General features: G+C 36.4%; 1 protein-coding gene across 1 annotated transcript; it reads right to left on the bottom strand.

Annotated features, from left to right (window-relative positions):
- Positions 1-5,497: 5,497 nt before the first annotated feature.
- Positions 5,498-19,057, bottom strand: LOC134745974 (putative inorganic phosphate cotransporter). Its single transcript, XM_063680129.1, has 11 exons — positions 18,952-19,057; positions 17,567-17,706; positions 15,308-15,487; positions 14,412-14,550; positions 10,967-11,184; positions 10,650-10,799; positions 10,379-10,511; positions 8,993-9,117; positions 7,164-7,286; positions 6,267-6,405; positions 5,498-6,008 (listed from the first exon to the last, which is right to left on the bottom strand). The coding sequence occupies exons 1-11, from the start codon at positions 19,001-19,003 to the stop codon at positions 5,959-5,961; spliced, it is 1,449 nt and encodes a 482-aa protein (XP_063536199.1). The 5' UTR covers positions 19,004-19,057; the 3' UTR covers positions 5,498-5,958.
- Positions 19,058-19,587: the final 530 nt, after the last annotated feature.

Genomic DNA, 19,587 nt, shown 5'->3' on the forward strand with positions numbered 1-19,587 from the left:
GTCGTCTTTACGGGGTTGAAATGCATATGTTTTATTTATTAATTCCATGTGATTAGTATACAGAAGTGTAACATTTAACATTTCTCATTTCATATAAAACATCCAACCACTAGCTACATAACCAGTATTTTGTAAAATAATAGTTTATATGCACAACTTTTTCTAAGTAGATCAGTCCCTGCGCATTATCCAAAGTTGGTGTCATACAATAAAATAATGCTATGAGTAAAGGCGCATATAGACTGGTGGGACGAAATAATTCGCCGTACACATTGCTGCAAGTGCAATATATCATGAAATGTAACAATTTCTCATAGTTTGAACGTCTTGTGTGCGCCAAATGTACATTTGGTGTGCGCGGGGCAGCAGCGTGGAGGTTCATAGTGAATGCGCGGTAAGAGCGCGCTAAGCGTCCACAGTCCACACTTGCAGCGAACATTTGCAAGGAAAGGTAGAATGATACATTTTAAGTTACTTTTCACCAGTCTGTACACGCCTTAAGCTCTTAAACGAATATACACCGATGAAAAAAAAATCCCATTCTTCTTCATTAATTTTAATTAATCTACAAACTTTAAGTGCCACCTGTTGTCTTAGTCTTAAGAAATTCTTTAAGTAATTAAGAGTGGAATTATCAAGACAAAGTTTTATTTATCTTGTTTCTAAATAAGTTTCAAAGCGTTTTTTAAAACAGTTAATTAGCGAGTTGCAACTATGAATTTTGAACTCAATTTTTTTTAAGTCCCGGGCTAGCAAGTGAACGAAATAACTATATACGTGAAGTTAAGACTGAAGGACTACCACTAGCAGTGGCCATAGTCAATTCTCAATACTTTACTACAATCGTAAGTGATACGGGCTACGAATATTTTTCATTAAACTGAGTCTTAATAGTTTAGTTTTAATTATGGAATCTGATTATTAATGATCGGACAGAGGTAAGAATTTTAGGACGAAATTATAACATGGTGTGACAAAATTTACATTTCCTGTATAATTTATACATTGAATTTTCATGCATTTGCATTAAACTTGAACGATACTGGATGAGCTATTAAGCTTTACAATTTCGCACCGCTCACGTCTGTTGATAAGAGGGCGTTCTCTTTAATAATATATAAGCGGATCGATCGATTAAAAATAAACGGATGTTATCTATGTATCTAAGTTTGTATGTATCTAAGTATGTGTCGCAGGCATTTTGTAAAAATCCAGCTTTTACGAACGGCGCGTCATTTCGTTCGGCAATTTGCAAAAAGTCGGCATTATGTAAAATACCTTATGGCATTAACGGCGCCGTTTGGATTAGTTCTTTAATTTACCACGTGTGGCGCTGCACATCAAAACTATGAAAAACGCTGAGGTGTCCATCAAATCTGGAGTTCGTCGGACTGTTTCTTTTCAAAAAACATTCTCTTCACAACTTAACTAGACGGAGCCCCGTTTTGCGTGGCTCATGTTTCTGGGCGGTTGGGGCATTTCCATTTCTATACAATTATTAATTGTGAGTATCAGGATGGCGGGTGTACATCAACAAATGGAGCTGCCGTATACGTCAGGAGTTAGTGCTAGCAATGTGCCAAATGTGCGCCAAAATTGGAGCAATGTGCTCTTTAAACTCCAGAGATATTTAAGATATAAATGACGTCCGCCAACCTGACGTCAGGTTGGCGGACTCATTTCCAGTTCTAGCTAATAGCTGCCTACTCAAGGGTGAAAGTACTGCCTACGGTTAGTGCTCGCAATGTGCTTCCACATGTATGAAGCACAATCAAATTCAGAGAGTGGTTAAAGAGTAATATGGAATTGAATAAGTATATATATAGACGCCTGCTTATTTGAAATAGCGATATCACAAATCATATCTTTATCATTGCTATTTCAAATAAGCAGGCGTCTATATATATATATAGTTATTTAATTCCATATTACTCTTTAACCGCTCTCTGAATTTGATTGTGCTTCATACATGTGGAAGCACATTGCGAGCACTAACCGTAGGCAGTACTTTCACCCTTGAGTAGGCAGCTATTAGCTAGAACTGGAAATGAGTCCGCCAACCTGACGTCAGGTTGGCGGACGTCATTTATATCTTAAATATCTCTGGAGTTTAAAGAGCACATTGCTCCAATTTTGGCGCACATTTGGCACATTGCTAGCACTAACTCCTGACGTATACCGCAGCTCCATTTGTTGATGTACACCCGCCATCCTGATACTCACAATTAATTTAATATTGGATTTCATTACAAGGTAGGTATAAAGAAAACTGACCAAATGCGAGTAAAGTCGAACTCGCATCCTGTACAGCTACCATCAGTTCGGCACTGACATAAACGCTAGCGTGAACGTAACTTACTTTCTATGCATCTTGCTCGTACTGACATATTAGTGTAAGCGAGATGTAATTAGAAAGTAAATTACGTAGATGTGTCTTGACTGATAGGTATCATAAAATGCAGAATGGACTTTCCTAAAAACACTATATTTAAATCTGTCATAAATCATACAGGTATTTAACCTGTATATAAGCTGCTTGGCGTACCGTATTACGCAATCCGTTGAAGTGTGGCGTTTTCTTCGATACGATTTTCCTTGTTTGAGAGAAACACCGATCACAATCGCAGCGGCAAGTCGTCCTAGTCATTAATTTACGTAATTGTGTGATTATTTGGAAAGGAAAACGTGATTGATAAGAAGATTATGTTTTGTAGGAAAAAATAGGCCAAAAACACAGATTTTTGCTAACACGGGCGCCATCCTATTATTTACCTACTACTTGCTTGCTTCGCCAAAAGCTATGTAGTCGCGCCAAACCTGGCCCCTATTTCACCACGGTGACAGGTGCGACAATTGTCGACATCACTGTTGCTGACGTCACAAGCCTCCATGGGCTACGGTTACCTCTTACCATCGGGTAGGCCGTATTCCTGTTTGCCACCATCATTGTATTTTCTAAAAAAACTTTATTATATCTGCCCGCACCAATTTTGGTGTGTCCAGACATATGATAGTAGTTGCCGCGCACCGCCACACCGCTACGGAACCGACGCCTGCTCGCGCTTGCGCCACCTAGCATTCATATCTGTCGTAATTAGACGCGTTTTGTTAGAGAGTGAATCTTCTGTACCTCTGTACAGAAGATTCACTCTCTAACAAAACCTCGTCACAGAATGAATAATACTACTAGAGAGTAGTTATTATTTATTCTGTGACGAGGTCTGATATGTATTATTGTGTAAGATTATTAGGAGAATGTTTGGGTCGTGGTTCTAAAGAAGAGACAAAATACCTAACGAAATTGACAAATTACGTTTTTTTGCTCTCCTCAATGTCAAAACCGAGTTACTTGTTTCCTGCTTAGGGCAGCCGTGTTACACTTACGTACGAATTTACAAGTGCGACAGAGAGGCAACACGTCGAACGTGGTTCTCTGTTGGCCATCTGTTATTCTGATCTCTACCGACAAACTGCTGTCAGGCGTCCGGATCTAGTAATAACGATAGTGTATGACATACCAAGTAGAAAAGTTTCGTTGCTTTATAAAATGTATACATTTTTCCCATCTTTTTCCAAACTTATCTTGTAGAAAATAAGTATTTGCCTAAGTACCATGTTGAGGCAGCAGCACCTGTGTCGTTTGTGTGCGGTGCAATGTTCGACCTTTCAGTAGTTACGGCTCTGCTTTCATCAGACACTTATTATTTTATAGTAGGCAAATATAAAATAATATAATGCTGCCACTCGCATCGCACAAACTTGCGAAAACTAAAAAGCTAGCACATGTTATGGGTCGAAAAGTGTATAATTGCCTTCCGCGTGAAATTGTTACTGCAAAAAGTGCGTCAATGTTTAAAACTAAACTCAGACAATGGCTCCTCGAGCAGACGTTCTATGACCACAAAGAGCTTTTTATAAGTAAACCCATGTCATAGAATAAGAATAATATTGTATAATACCTACATATTGTAGTACCTATTGACTTGTAATTTTATATTATTAATAAATGATGATTATGATTATGATTATGATTATGATTATAGCATGTATAGACCAAATGGTTTTTAGGGTACCTCAAAAGGCAAAAACGGAACCCTCATAGGATCACTCGTGCGTCTGTCTGTCTGTCTGTACGTCTGTCACAGCCTATTTTCTCCAAAACTACTGGACCAATTAAGTTGAAATTTGGTATACATATGTAAGTTTGTGACCCAAAGACGGACATGTAACGTAAACCAATGAATTTAAAACATGGGGGCCACTTCTGGGGGAAAAATGAGAAAATTAAAAATAAAGTTTTTCAGACTTAATCGTGTTATATATCAAATGAAGGAGCTCATTGTGAGAATCTCAAATATATTTTTTTATAATTTTAGAATATACAATTTAGAAGTTATACAAAAAAATAGGCAAAAAATGACCATTCCCCCCTTTATCTCCGAAACTAATGGGTCTAAAATTTTGAAAAAAATTCAAAAAATAGATCTTTACCTATAGATTACAGGAAAACCTATTAGAAATTGCAGTCAAGCGCCAAGCGCCAAGGCCAAGTCGCACTTGGCCGGTTTTTTAAAGTACATACCGACTCAACTAAACCCGTATCGTGAAAATAATATAACAAGTATATTTTAAATGTTTTATTTGAGCAGTGCTACACGATACTTCGATAAAAGAAAATGCTTTAAAAGCGATTTCTCATATTTCCCCAGCATCCATATCCATCAAATTATGATACCTACTCACTTCACTTTATTAAATATTAACAAATTGTTACATGATAATGTATAGCGCAGGATATTTAGTTTCACAATTTTTCCATGCAGGAATATATGATATCGATGGCAGCACAGGGCCTAAGTTTTAACAGCAAATTTGCATTTTGTGCTTAATTTTTGCTGCCGCTGACATTTAATTAATAAGAATTCAAGTCGCGGAGACCGTTTTTTTTAAATATATATATTTTATCTGACACTTAGAGATTTTTACATCTCTAAAGAATTTTTGTATTTGTCTGTTATTTATATTTTTTTATTCGTTTTTTTTGTGTAATTCGACATTTAGAGACTGCATGCATCTCTAATAAAGTATTTAATATTTCATTGATTCCAAATTTATGTATTCTGTATTTTTTTGGTTATTATTGCTTGTAAAAAATTTACATGTGAAAGTGCCCCTGTGGCCTATTATTTGCTGAATAAATGTTTGAGTTTGAGTTTGAGTTTATAAATATAGAATAATTCTACTCGTACAGCATTTTGATAATGTTATAATATAAATTATTTTTAAGACGTTTTAGGATATATGTCAAAAAATTCAAAAAGTGGAATCGCATTGATTGAGGCTAGAGTCATAAAAATAATTACATGCTTAACGTTTTTCTTCCAATTTCGTTTGCTATATTGCACGAAATACAAGGACTAGATCCATAAATTTGATACAGGTGCCAATAAAACAATATTTACATCGGACTGTTGTGTATTTGTTTCTAAGGTAGGTAGGGTAGGTATGTAACTATACAATAAATATGAATTAAAATACAACAAAACATTAAAAAAATATAAGCGATTTAACTAGCAGAACGCTTATTCGAGATACAATGTACAGTCGCCATCAGATAATATATCAAAGCGCCCAAAAATATCTGCACACGCCACGCCTCTATTGTTAAGGCGTCAATATGCTTGTTCAGATATTTTTGAGCACCTCCGCTCCGATATATCCGATGGCGACTGTACTATACAGACTCATACATTAACACTTAGTTTTCCGAAAAGGGACTCGCAGATCGAGAAACAAAACTGAGTTTTAGAGCATTTTTTACGAGTATGCTTAAAAGAAGCTTATTGCAAGCATTTTGGCCATAACCTTGATATTCTTGATGTGATACTCCCTATAATTACGTACAGACAAAAAAGGACGAGTATTTGCTGTCTCTTCACATCTCTTGTCAAACCATTTTCATTTCTTTTCATTCGTGTCAATTCTCGCCATTACTGGTATCATTTCTTCTGCAAAAGCAATTTGAAATTAGTCATTATCATATGAATGTCGATTATAATGTCATTTGTTTGTACTAAGCCACAGTAATTAACCATTATTGATTTTACAAATTACATTTTGTATGGCTAACCAACTGAAGCAACATGTCTATTAGATATCTTTTCACCCACAAACGCAATCTTTGGAATACGGTTATGAATGTGACAGAAGGGACAACACAAACAATATTGGGTAGGGCGAAAAATGCTGAAGGTTGATTCGTTTACCAGGATCTGCTGTTTTACTGAAGTCAGGACTATCCCAAGGTTGCCGTTTGCTGCTTCCGAATAGAACGTACACAGTGTTGGTGATGGCACTCAGAGCAGCAGTCGCCAGAAACACTATACGCCATCGGCTCACGTCAGTCTGTTGAGAAAAGTTATATATTTTATGATAACAACAGCGTCTACTTATTCACAACGGACTAATGTAAAAGCGGGCGGAGCGGCGGAAAGCGCCGAAATTTTAAAACGTAATAAATATAAGAGCCTCGGTAGAGAGTATCATTTCGTTCCATTTGGAGTTGAAACTCTAGGTCCATGGGGTCCCAGCGCGCATAAGTTGTTTGCAGAAATCGCGAAGCGTCTGGTTGACGTAACTGGTGACCGAAGAGCTGGCGGCTTTCTCGCACAACGTATCAGCATTGCGATACAGCGGGGAAATGCCGCCAGCATCCTTGGTACAATGCCTCAAGGGCCTATTTTAGATTTAAGCTCGTTATTAATTTCGTTTACGTAGTACCACTGTATAAATCTTGTATGTAAATAAATGTTTTTCACAATTCGTTGTTAAGGTCTAGTTTTGACTGAGAAAACTAATGTGTGGCAGTTATAACACGTCAAAAAGTTTTACCCGTAACAAGTTCCCTCCCATTGGTCAAAGGCATATAGTACTTATCATTATACATAGTGCTTCAACAACAGGGGCTGGGGATTTAGTAAACAGACCTACATAAGGGTCGTTGGTCAATCAAAGTTGTTGATAATTTCTTAGTTAGAAGTTAGTGGTTATGTGGGCTCCACGTGCTGAAACTAAGATCCTAAACTATCCCGCACTTTGCGTGTAATAGCATTGACAACATTGCTTGGTACAAATATTTTTCAAAATTATTGAGGAATACAAACCGGATCATTGTTTAGTATGAGAGCAGTAATGATGGGTGTCAGAATGCTGCCAGTATTGGCTGAGAAGTTGGTCAGAGACAGCAACACGCCGGCGAAGTTTGGGGATATGTCCAGATGACTCATCTGAAAAACGAAATACTTCTTTAATACCTAGGTCCTGTTTAATCTTTTAGATCTCAATTGGGATAAAAAAAACTTGGGGGTCTCACGTTTCCCAAGAGTATCATCATAAACGAAAAGAATATCAATTGTCTAAAGCGACTGTATTAATATTTTAGAGCATTTCTTAAAAAAACATGTCTCTTTTCTCATTAGGCACTGTGATTTTTTCTGTGACCACAATATTTCTACTACTCAGAATAACGAGCTATTTCGATTCTATTAAAAATGTTCCAGTTTTTTCTAATATTGTGTTTCCATGATTCCATATACAAATACCTACATATAAGAAAAGTGTCACTTTTTAAGGAAATGCTCAATAGGTTCCATCGCACTGCAGAAAAAGAAAACAAGCACATAATATTATATTGTATAAACATGAAATAGTGAAGGGAGCAAAATGACATATTTACGGCTAGGGCGTACATAGAATCCCGAGAATACGAGGGATTCTATTATAGAATCCTGAGCGTAGTGAGGGATTCAAGTGTGTTACGCCCAAGATGGAAATAATTTTGCTACCATGTGACACATACTGCTTTTCACATCACCTATGAGGTAATTATGATGTTTAGAAATATTATTTAAGCTAAAAAAATAATGTGCAATTTTTTTTTCTAATTATGTCCTAGAGTAGAAAAGTGTTACTTTGATCCATCCTAGCAGGGAAGAAAAGTGCCACTTTGATCCCTCCTAGCAGGGAAGAAAAACCCCTTTTTCGAATTGGTGATGTGAATACTTCATGCTGGATATTTTGACGTGTGATTCCATTTATAATTTTTATTTGCCTTTTATCTCTAAAAAGCGAGACCTGTTGTAAGCCCTTTAACTTATTCGATGGAAGTATGTATATGAACATTTTTTTTGTTTCTCGGAAACTCATCTATCTTGTTACGTCACTTTTATGGAGTGTCGGGTGGTGTATGAAATCCCCAATCCCCCATCTATGTCATTGTGTACGCAATCAATCAAAATACGACTAAAACCTCACCCTCCCTATCTTAGTAACTGTTATGTAAGTGAAACCGTAATAGAAAAATGGTTAAAGTATTATAGATATTACAGGTTTTTGATTATTAATCATATTATTATTCTTTTATACCACGTGGCAAACAAGCATACAACCCGCGTGATGTTAAGCGGTCACCGTAGCTAATGGACACCTGCAACTCCAGACCCTTTAAAAACCTGTACACACATTTTTAGGGTTCCGTACAATCAGGTGCCCTCGTCGTAGTCGTAAAATGTCAGATCGTAAAATTATTTGAAGCGTTGCATTTGTGGCATTTAATGGATCAAGACTTATATGTGGCACATCTTTGCTTAAGACAAGTATAATGTTTTGCTTTTGTATAATGTAATGCTTTGAATTTCTCTTGCAGATTTATCTACCTACAGTCCTACACCAATGCGCTTTAACAACTTACTCGAACGCAACCTAGCTAATTATTATCGTCATAATTTAAATACAATACAATAAAATATTACATTTCTTACAAATAATTATATAATTACACGAGGTAATTTAGTCAAACCCGTTCGTTATAATTTAAATAAGGAATGTATTTTTTTAAGTCATTGAAGAAAGCCAGTTTGATCACTAATGTATCCAGACTTCATATTTGTAAGCTTGCGAATTTGGCAAAAAATTATAAAGTTTTCCCACTTACCATAAACCCAGCAGCATTGAAGCCGGATAAAGTTAAGGCGATGACGAGGACAACAACGGCCGTGATCTTATTTTCTGGACCCAGAAATGATAGCACGATGAGTGATGCTGACATACCGAAAAACGCTAATAGAAAAAAAACAGCATTATCATCATACAATTTTAGGCTAAAAAAAAAGAGATTAACCGGTCATACGCTGCTTTCATACAAAAGTTCCCTGCAACCTTGACCAGATTCTTGATCTATTTAGTTATTAATATCTTCAGCTCAAGTACCTATAGAAGATTTGTGTTTTCCTCCTGTTCCATTAAGACAATAGGTACATGTTTTAAAGAACCAAATATACAAATTTCGTATTAAATTATTCCTCCAACAAGTCTCCATCGCCATACAGCGCGGCAACGCTGCGAGTGTGATGGGGACTTTTGGACCAGGGATGCGACAGGGTCTTAGGTTAGTTAAGTAGTTAAGTTTGTGTTTGTATAGTGTTTTTTTTTGTAGTAATAGGTAGTAATTTGTAAGAGGATGTTTGTGATGATTTTTGTTATTAAGGATAATTATAAAATAAGATATTATTTTCCTTATTCTATAATTCATGTATTTTCTTCCTTATTTCACACGAGTGTTTAAAAAATTGCGTGTGTTCTCAGATTCCAAGATTTATGACAAGATTTGATAAGTTTAAACGCTCAAGGCGGAAGGGGCGGGTGCTTTTGTAAAAATGATAATATTCATGATTTGTGGGCACCTGGGGAGCGAACGAGCCCGATAACCACAAAGAGCGGATTAAGGCTAAGGCTTTTTAATTAACTTCAGAATAATCTTCAAATTAGTATAATTTTCACGTGATAGGAATAAAATATTGGGTTTTGAATATATAGAGAAAATAAGTAAATAATGGGACGACTACTGAGGCCAGACATTTCCTCGGAGTTTTGGAAGGGTGCTAGGATAGAACGCTACTTGCGTAGATATACTGACTCCTTCCTACCTATCTCACATCAACCAAGAAGCAGGTACGTGCGGCAAATTAAACCATTTTTTTTAAGTAGTACTTTTTACCCAACTAAGGCAACTAGGTCCCATTTTGTTACAATTTTGTGAGAAAAGTCTTCAAAGTTTAAATCAAGAAATGGTGCTTGTGAATCCTTTCTTGAGATGGGTACAATCTGTAAGGAATTAAATAAAGTTCTAATACGCTATCAGTTTCTAATGTCAGTTACAATAAACTTCGGAGCAACTCCCATAAGGCTTTTATCTTGGAAAAAACTTGTCTATTTTCTAATCTAAGTATCAAATGGCGTTAGAAACTAACCTTTATTACGGCATAGATGCGACCCTCGCTTCTAGTGTTATAACGGCTTTTATTTATAAGAATCTACTTACATATAGAATTGAATATCTTTCTACAAACTCCGACAGAGAGAATTTTTCTGTTGTATATTCCTTCACAAACTGCAGATGACGCCACTGAGCCGATCCACATTCCAATGTATGGAAGAGCAGACAGAGATGCACTCTGAAATATAATAAGTACTTAATTAATACTTATAGTTTTATTCTCTAGCGTCTCAGTTTATTAAGACTATGTGGTTAAGATGGTCCCTTATTGATTTTACGATAAAAAAAAGATATCTATGATATCTGTCCTACTTACAGTTTTTAAAGATATTTGCAGTCCCCGTTCCAGGTACGTGGGTAAGTCCACGAAGAACAGTACAAAGTTGACGGCACTACCTATATGTGTGACGACTAGGACCCAGAACACTTTGGTTCGGAATATGTCACTCCATGGGGTACGCATTTCCTGTAGATGGAACAAATTAGAATCTGTTACAAAAAATGTAGAAGAACAAACAACACATAAGTCCCAAGAATGACATGATGTTAAGTTTTAAAAGGACTCTTTAAAACGATCGTTCTCGGGTTTTCTCTAAACGTTGAACCAGGTTGCAACCCTCTAAGCTTTCTCACCTTAGATCCTCCCGCATTCAATCCTTTCTCTATATATTTTCTTTCTTCATCTCTCATCAGTTTGTGCTCGCCTGGAGAGCTTGCCGCTGCCAGATAAAAGATGGCGGCAGAAACAAAAACAAGCCCCGATATAGAATAGAATATGAGCTTCCAACCGATAGCAGTCTCTGCTAGAATACCAGACACAGGCATGGCCACTATCGTGCCAATCATTGATCCTGAAATGGAAAAACAAAAACAAATTAAGGAATACTTACGCCAACAGGCCAATTCGAACGTACGCTGACATCAAAATGATATTTTAATCATGTCATTATTCATATTCATATTCATATATTTATTCAGTATAACAATAAACATTGTGTTTGAATTTCTATTATAATTAACTTAACCTAATTAAAAAATTACATTAAATAGTTAAAATTAAATATTATACAATAATCCATGCTCATTATTTTAAATAATTATATACATTTCATTTTTAACTTATTCATTATAAACATATTATTACAATTACAAGTGCGAATACAATTTATATAAATAATGTCATATATGTCTATTGTATACAAAACTAGCGTAATTAACTAATATCTTGTATCGTCATCCAATAAATATTCCTCCACTGAATAGAAGCATTTCTTGAGTAGAAAAGCTTTTAATTTATTTTTGAACAAGTTGGCATTTGTGAGCGACTTCAACTCAATTGGCAATTTGTTAAATAGGACAATAGCCTGGTGACCTGCTGAGTGCTTAAATACCTTGAGATTTGATCTGACAGTCAGTGGCAAGTCCTTTCTTCTTGAAGCTAGACGAGCTTCCCGTTTCTCTATGTTTTCAATCTCGTTCAAGGACTTTACCAAATCACATAGCACTATAAGAATGTACAGGCTGGGTACAGTCAGAATTCCAAACTCAGAGAAGTAATTCCTACAGGACGTCAGCTGCGATATTCGTGCTATTACTCTAATAGCCCTTTTCTGGGCCACAAAAGCCGAATGACAATTGTATTGGTAGCTGTTACCCCAGAACTTAACACTATATCTTAATCTCGATTCGACTAACGCATAGTAAACCATAATGAGTTGGGCCAATTTTATTTCGTCTCTTAGGCTTCTGAGTGCGTAGCAGGCTGAACTTATTGAACCTACCACTGCGGATAGCTCATATTTCCAATTTAAGTTAGAATCTATAAATACGCCAAGAAATTTCACAGACTGCACTTGCTGGATGTTGGATCCATTAGATAATAAGTGCAGCCTATCTTTACTATTAGCGGTTGTTGTAAACAGCAGGGCATTAGTTTTATTGCTGTTTAATTTTAATTTATTGGTACTAAACCAGGTATGAAAAAGTTCCAATGCCTTATTTACTCTATTATTGAGTTCTGTGACGTTATCAGCAGATATTACCGCATTAGTGTCATCAGCAAAAATCACTAACTGGCTATTTGAGAGTTGACTGTTCATGTAGTCGATTAAATCGTTGGTGAAAAGGATGAAAAAGATTGGACCCAAGATGGAGCCCTGCGGTACACCCCTTGTAAGTCTTGTCATTTTGGATCTATGAGTCGTTTCTTTGTTATCAAGAGACCATTTTATTTCAACAAATTGATTCCTGTTCTGAAGGTAAGATCGAAACAAAGCTAATACGTTGCCTCTGACTCCATAGAATTCCAGTTTATCCAGTAGGATGTTATGGTCCACTAAGTCAAATGCAGAGCATTTAAGTAGTTATTATGCTTCTATGTAGGTACGGACTATTACCAGCGAAATGCACGATAACTGAATGATATTAGTTAGATGTCATTCTGATATTAGTTTGAATTGGCCTGTATGTCATACCAAACCACATGAATATAATACACAAATCTTCGTATGGAGAAATAAGTGTTTGGCAAAAAAATCAGTTTTGGTACAAACTTTGATCGTTGACTGTACTTTTCTTTCCACAGGCAAGGTATTACTCATCCACACGATTCTAAAAACCCCAAGCACAATTAGGTTTCTTTTTTTTATCACAGTTCCTATGGCCACCTCCTATCTCCATCGTCAGATCAGCTCGATGATACCATAATATTGCATTTTCACCCAACTTATCTTCAGTCACCCGTGAACATGATGCATGTAACTGCGTCGAAATATCGGGAGCTCACAAATAATACAAAAGGTAATCACGGTCTATATCCCGGTCAATATAAGTCTAGTGAAACTAACCGTGAATCATTCAAAACTCCAACTTATTGGAAGTTGGAAAGTCGGTCAAATTTAACTTGCAAGATTTGACCCTTACAAACATACATAAGTACATCATAGGTACATTGCAAGTTAATAAAAGCTTGTAAAATAGTTTAAATAGTTAACCCAAATGACGGTTTACCAGGCAGTTGTCAAATAAATAAATACAATTTAAAATTAAATAAGTATTCGAATTTTATTAAATGGTTTATTGATTGATTACCGTGTCTCAAATATGGCGTAGCTCATTTTTGATGTGGGTAAAAGGGGTCAGCTGTATTGCTCGAATGATTAATCAAAGCATTTAAAAAACCGGCCAAGTGCGAGTCGGACTCGCGTTGCAAGGGTTCCGTACATTACACTATTTAAACAATGTATTTTTTATGTGAAATGTCTTTAAAAAACCCGTAGAGGTCGGATCAAAAACTAAGTAAAAATCCGACTTACGCTTGACTGCACATTTCTAATAGGTTTTCCGGTGATCTATAGGTAAAGATCTATTTTGTGTATTTTTTTCAAAAATTTTGACTCAGTAGTTTCGGAGATAAAGGGGGGGGGGGAATGGTCATTTTTTGCCTATTTTATTGAATAACTTCTAAACTATTTATCTTAAAATTATAAAAAAAAAATATATTTGAAATTTTCAAAATGAGCTCTTTCATTTGATATGTAACACGATATAGTTTGACAAACTTTATTTTTTAATTTTCTCATTTACCCACTTAAAAGTGGCCCCCGTGTTTAAAATTAATTTGTTTACGTTACATGTCCATCTTTGGGTCACAAACTTACATACGTGTACCAAGTTTCAACTTAATTGGTCCAGTAGTTTCGGAGAAAATAGGCTGTGACAGACGGACAGTCAGACAGACAGACGCACAAGTGATCCTATAAGGGTTCCGTTTTTTCCTTTTAAGGTACGGAACCCTAAAAACGGCAAAAAATCACGTTCTTTGTATGGGGCTCCATTTAAGTATTTATTTTATTATGTTTTTAATATTTGTTTTCATAGCGGCAATAGAAATACATCATCTGTGAAAATTTAAACTGTCGAGCTATCACGTTTCACGAGATACAGCCTGGTGACAGACAGACAGAGAGACAGACGGACAGCGGAGTCTTAGTAATAGGGTCCCGATTTTACCCTTTGGGTACGGAACCCTAAAAACGAAAATGCTTGTTTGTTTCTTTTAATTTAAAAAAGTAGTTACCTCCATAAACAATTGCAGTGTTCGAGGTTCGTTCGTGAGCTGGAAGCCATCGTCCTATAAGTGTATGCGATGCGGGGAACAAGCATGCCTGAGACAGACCCATAAGGACCCTAGCCGCACACATTAGACGCCAGCCACCCTAAAAAAGTACACTTGCGTTGCAAACACCGTATTTGCTTGGAAAGGCTTCTGATAGATTTCGATGACATTTCCAATTTTTAGTACAGGACTGTACTTATTGAAGACAGAGACTAAAATGTACTGCCTCATGTAAGAAAATCTTTACTCAAATCCAACGCTCGTAAACGATTTCAGGTATTTAAATAAATGTAAACAAACCGAAATAAGGTCTTCTATTGGGCAAGAATATTCTTCAAGTCAATTAATTTATGGATGTGTCAAAACTTACATTATATTTACTCAACTTTACAATGAAGCTGCTATAATCGTGCTATTTTGTTAATAGGAATATCTTGGGATGATTTGATTAATCAATAGTAATTTAGTATTGTAATATTTGCTATTACTTCGCCCTAATAAAGAACCTAAAACGAGACGGAATGTTTAGCCATTTGAGGGTAGATGAAAACATTACACGACCAAACCAGAACGATGATGGACAGATCCAGGCAGTTTTCTATTTGGTTGGTTAACCGGTAAATGTTTAAAGTACCCGAAATTTTCAAAACACATTGTTTACATTTATATAACTACCTAAAGATACAGACTATACTGTCTGAAACAAATAGTTAGTTGCCACTTATTTTTAAACGTTTTATCATAAGTACCAAAATATTAATGTCGTTATTTATAAACGTGTTACTCGCCTGAATTAGGTATGAATCGTTTGTCTTTATCTGCCATTTTCAAGTTTTATGAATAAGGGGGTAACTCACCAGCTCCGCGAGTGTTGGTATCATCAAGTTTATGGCGGCGTTCGCAACCATAGCTGATAGTAGTATAGGCTTGCCTCCGAAACGTTTGGAGAGCAGCCCACCTGGGATTTGCATTACGATGTATCCCCAGAAGAAAGAGGAGAGGATAAGACCCTGGGTCTCCTTGTCCCAGTCGTATATCTGTAAATATTATGAACGTCGTCAGTAAATGAGCGCTAGCCTAGCCCTAAAACTTGCAGGTCAGTCAGTAAGGATCAATTCAGTTCTCTATGGTAAAGGAAATCAAGGTCAGATTGTGGTAAGATTGTAATCGCTTTCGTAAAAATCATTAATTGGCCCATTTCTACATTTATGCCAATCAACCATCCCAGTAAGTAGTAGGTAAAAAACTAGTTTTGTTTAAATATTTAATCTTGTATAGTAACTTCGTTTGCTCGATATCTACGCAATATTTGTTCTACTACAGATAAAAAATGTAATTTTACATACTGTGTTTTCGTTTCAGCCATGTTAAGCAATAAATATTGCAGTCAAACTTGGAATTTCCATGAATGTTACAAGTAAGTAATTAAAATGTTCATAGTGACATTTTTAATCAACAGCGAGTAAATTCAAAATATAGCCAGTGCCGTTTTAAATTGGAAGTGTTGTTGTGTCCCGTTCGTACATATTTGGTGCCATATGAAGGAGAGCGAATAATGTTATAAATATGGTAACTCGAATTTTCTGCCAATATATGGAATCGCCTCGCGATACCGCAGACTGCTAGACATTTTCAATACGAAAATACACAGCGACGATCCCGCGGGACAATTGCGCAGCTGACAGCGACGTCGATTGGTTTCATTTATTATGACACAGACATCCCCTACTACATATATTATATTTAATATTATAAATGCGAAATTAATTCTGTCTTTCTGTGTATTACTTCTTGCTGAAGAAACCGCTAAACTCATTTAGATGAAATTTGGTATGGAGATAGTTTGAGACCCGGGGTAGGACAAAGGATAGTTATCCATTATTATCATCATTCCAAAGTCGAAGTTTTAGGCAATTTGACTACCATTTTAATCTAACAGACCGATGTTAGCACAGACTACTTATTAAAAAGCGGTTGAATATTATTTCACAATTAACGATACACAAATTGTCGTTTCACAAAATACATCATACATATTTCGCAGTAGAACCTCTGAATCATCTGATAATTTGTTGCGAATTATTATGTCATTGTTGCATCAAAGCGGTTTGTTTACAGGGACCTACCGCGAAACGCAAAAAATTAAATTTCGTTATCTGCTTCTCTATCGTTCGAATATGCAAGAGTGATAGAGATGAAACAACTATTTTTTACAAAATAAAGTATGTTAATAAATACCGATTTAGCAATAGGGAATATTACGCAAAACTCTGCGTAGGGGGAGGCACTAGCACATTCAGATGATTCAGAGGGACTGCGAAATATGAAAATCAAAATTTAGTTATCTGCCTCTATCACTCTTGCATATTCGAATATTATTCGAACGATAGAGAAGCAGATAAAAAAATATTTTGCGATTCGCGGTAGGTGTCTGTAAACAAACCGCTTTGATGCAACAATATCATATTTATTCTTAACAAATTATCTGTAAAAAACTTCAAGGCGTAGACCAACTTACTCTGCCCGCGCAGCATGGTTTCCCCTATCACTAAGTCCGTCACTTTCGCACTCACATACTTGTTAGAACGTGACAGGCATGGTGATAAGCGTACCGTGCTACGACTCCTGTTTTAGTTAGGATGTAAGTACGCTAGAGTTGTACTCTGGTGGCAGAACATTGCAGTAAAACTCCTTATTGAAAACTGACAGTGAACGGTGTACCTAAAATCCTTCTACTAGTCATTGGAATCCAGTTTCAGTGTAAAAAGTCGTTTTGATGTCTGTTAGGTCTTACGAATTTAAATACGTCTCTTCTATTTTCTTTTTTGAAATCTACAATTTTCTAGGATGCAGTGTTTTTTTTGTCACTACAAATCAATAAGAAAACTACATCGCACGAGGTGCATTTCTTTTAAATTTTCACCAAGCTTTTTCATTAGACGTTGTTTTACAAGAATTTCCTTGTGTTTTCTTTAGTAGGTAAGTTATTCAATTTCTATCCAACAACGAATTCATAACGACTGTCGATTCCGATAATTATGATTTCGATCAGTATTATGGAGAAGTTAATGTATCTTCTTAAGTAAATTATTTTTATGGAAACTATATTTTATTACCTTAACGCTAGAGTCGTTTCTACGACTTTCGTCAGTCATGGCTAGAATCGCCACTCCCATACTGCTCCGCGCGATAAAGAGAGCCGTCATGCAAACGCACATTACGCTCATCTGGATGTGACGAACGCCGAAACCATGGCCTGTAGAATTTAATTATAACATATATTTAATATTCTTCATACGGATTTTTTTTTATGAAATAGGAGGCAAACGAGCAGACGGATCACCTGATGGTAAGCGATTACCGCCGCCCATGGACACCCGCAACACCAGAGGGGTTGTAAGTGCGTTGCCGGCCTTTAATACGCCGGGAATACGCTCTTTTCTTGAAGGTTTGAAGGTCATATCGGTCCGGAAATACCGCAGGCGACAGTTCATTCCACAGTTAGCTGTGCGAGGCAGGAAGTTTCTAGAGAAACGCACAGTTGAGGACTGCCAACCATCTAGGTGGTGAGGATGGTAATGTTGTCGCGTAGGGCGATGGCGAAAAGAAGCGGCAGGGATTAATCCGAACAATTCCTCGGAGCAGAATTTTACTTATATAAGTTATAAATTGGGCAGAGAAGCTTCAATATTGAAGGAGGTCACAGTAGAATATTGTATACCTCGAAATTAAAATATATGTAGGTATTAAAATCGTGACACAAAAAATTTTGGTGTGTACATTTAAAGGTTTTTGAAAAACTTCAATCATTTATTAAAGCTACTTCACAACTTATACCTTACAAATAATTATGTAATTACACGAGGTAATTTAGTCAAACCCGTTCGTTATCGCTTCCGGTGCAAACGTGCCCATAATGCTCACGGCATTACCCCGCTGGATGGCTATGGACACCCTCTTCACCAGAAACGATACGGAGCGGGGGTCCTCTCCCTTATGCCTAAGTCGACGGCCTATTATTTTAGTCTTTTTTACTGCTACTACAGTCTTTTAAACTGCTACACGAATATTGCAAATCGTCTATCAGAAGAATATCTACAAACACTGGAATTAAACAAACAGTAAAAGCCTATATTCCGTACTAGGTACTTAATTGAAAAGTAACTTTTCTCGGGGTGCTAGAGTGTCGCCTGCATGAGAGGGGTTTCATGCAGGTCATTCCTGGCGCAGAGGTTGTCCATCGCGGTTCAACGCGGAAACGCAGCAAGCGTGATGGGTACCTTTGCATCGGGAGCGATGCGGGGTGGGTTGCTCGAATAGTTTTTACGAGTTAGTTTAGGTTTAGTTCTATTTATAGTTAAATTTATTGCTAATTTATTTCTTAGCTCTAAACCTAAAGTATTTTATATAATTGTATTTGTGTTTTATTGTGTATAACAAATTATAAGTATGCTTAATATAATTATTAAAATGATTATATTGAAAACAGTAAATACTTTACGTTCTATAGCCACAACCATTGAGTTCTTCCTAGCTCCTTTCTTGTCCACCATTGTCCCTCCACAGCACAAACCAAAATGACATCAACAACACTTCAACCCATTCTAATACCTGTTTCATATACTCATTTCAGTAATACTTAAAAATAAACCTTGCGTAGTAAGCCTCTGAGTTTAGAATCCTTCATAAACCTGTGTAATGTGAAAAGTGTGATTGACATAAGTAAATAATTATAATTCCTATTTACCTCTGTCTTTTTCTTAGCTATATTTAAATTGTTTGCCTAGAATTTATCGTTTTATGCCCTGTTTAACCCTGTCAACGCTGCTGAAAATAGGCATATTATACAATCGTTTCTAATATAATGTACATATTGCAACGCAGTGATCATTTATTCCAGGCATCATTATCATGCTCTGTTATCATTTGAGACAAATATTGCCAGTAACTTTGTTTATAAAATTGTGACCTAACTTGTCTAATTGAAGAGTGCGAACGAGTTTGGCGAGATTGTAGGTCCTCAAAGCTCGGCTCCGCGCTCGGTGCTCTGCACGGTGTATCTTATCCCGCTTTCTGATCTGAAAAACCCTCAGACTTTCTGCGTAGACTGTTCTTGTAGAGTTAAAGTAGATATCAA

The sequence above is a fragment of the Cydia strobilella genome, chromosome 12 (genome assembly GCF_947568885.1).
Source record: "Cydia strobilella chromosome 12, ilCydStro3.1, whole genome shotgun sequence".
Classification (NCBI taxonomy): Eukaryota; Metazoa; Arthropoda; class Insecta; order Lepidoptera; family Tortricidae; genus Cydia; species Cydia strobilella.

Coding starts and splice junctions, on each gene's coding strand:
- LOC134745974 (XM_063680129.1), bottom strand. CDS start 19,003: ATGGTGGACAAGAAAGGAGCTAGGAAGAACTCAATGGTTGTGGCTATA. Junction 17,707..18,951: donor AATGGTTGTGGCTATAGAAC/GTAAAGTATTTA, acceptor TAAATTCTACAG/GCCATGGTTTCGGCGTTCGT. Junction 6,406..7,163: donor TCATACTAAACAATGATCCG/GTTTGTATTCCT, acceptor TTTTCTCAACAG/ACTGACGTGAGCCGATGGCG.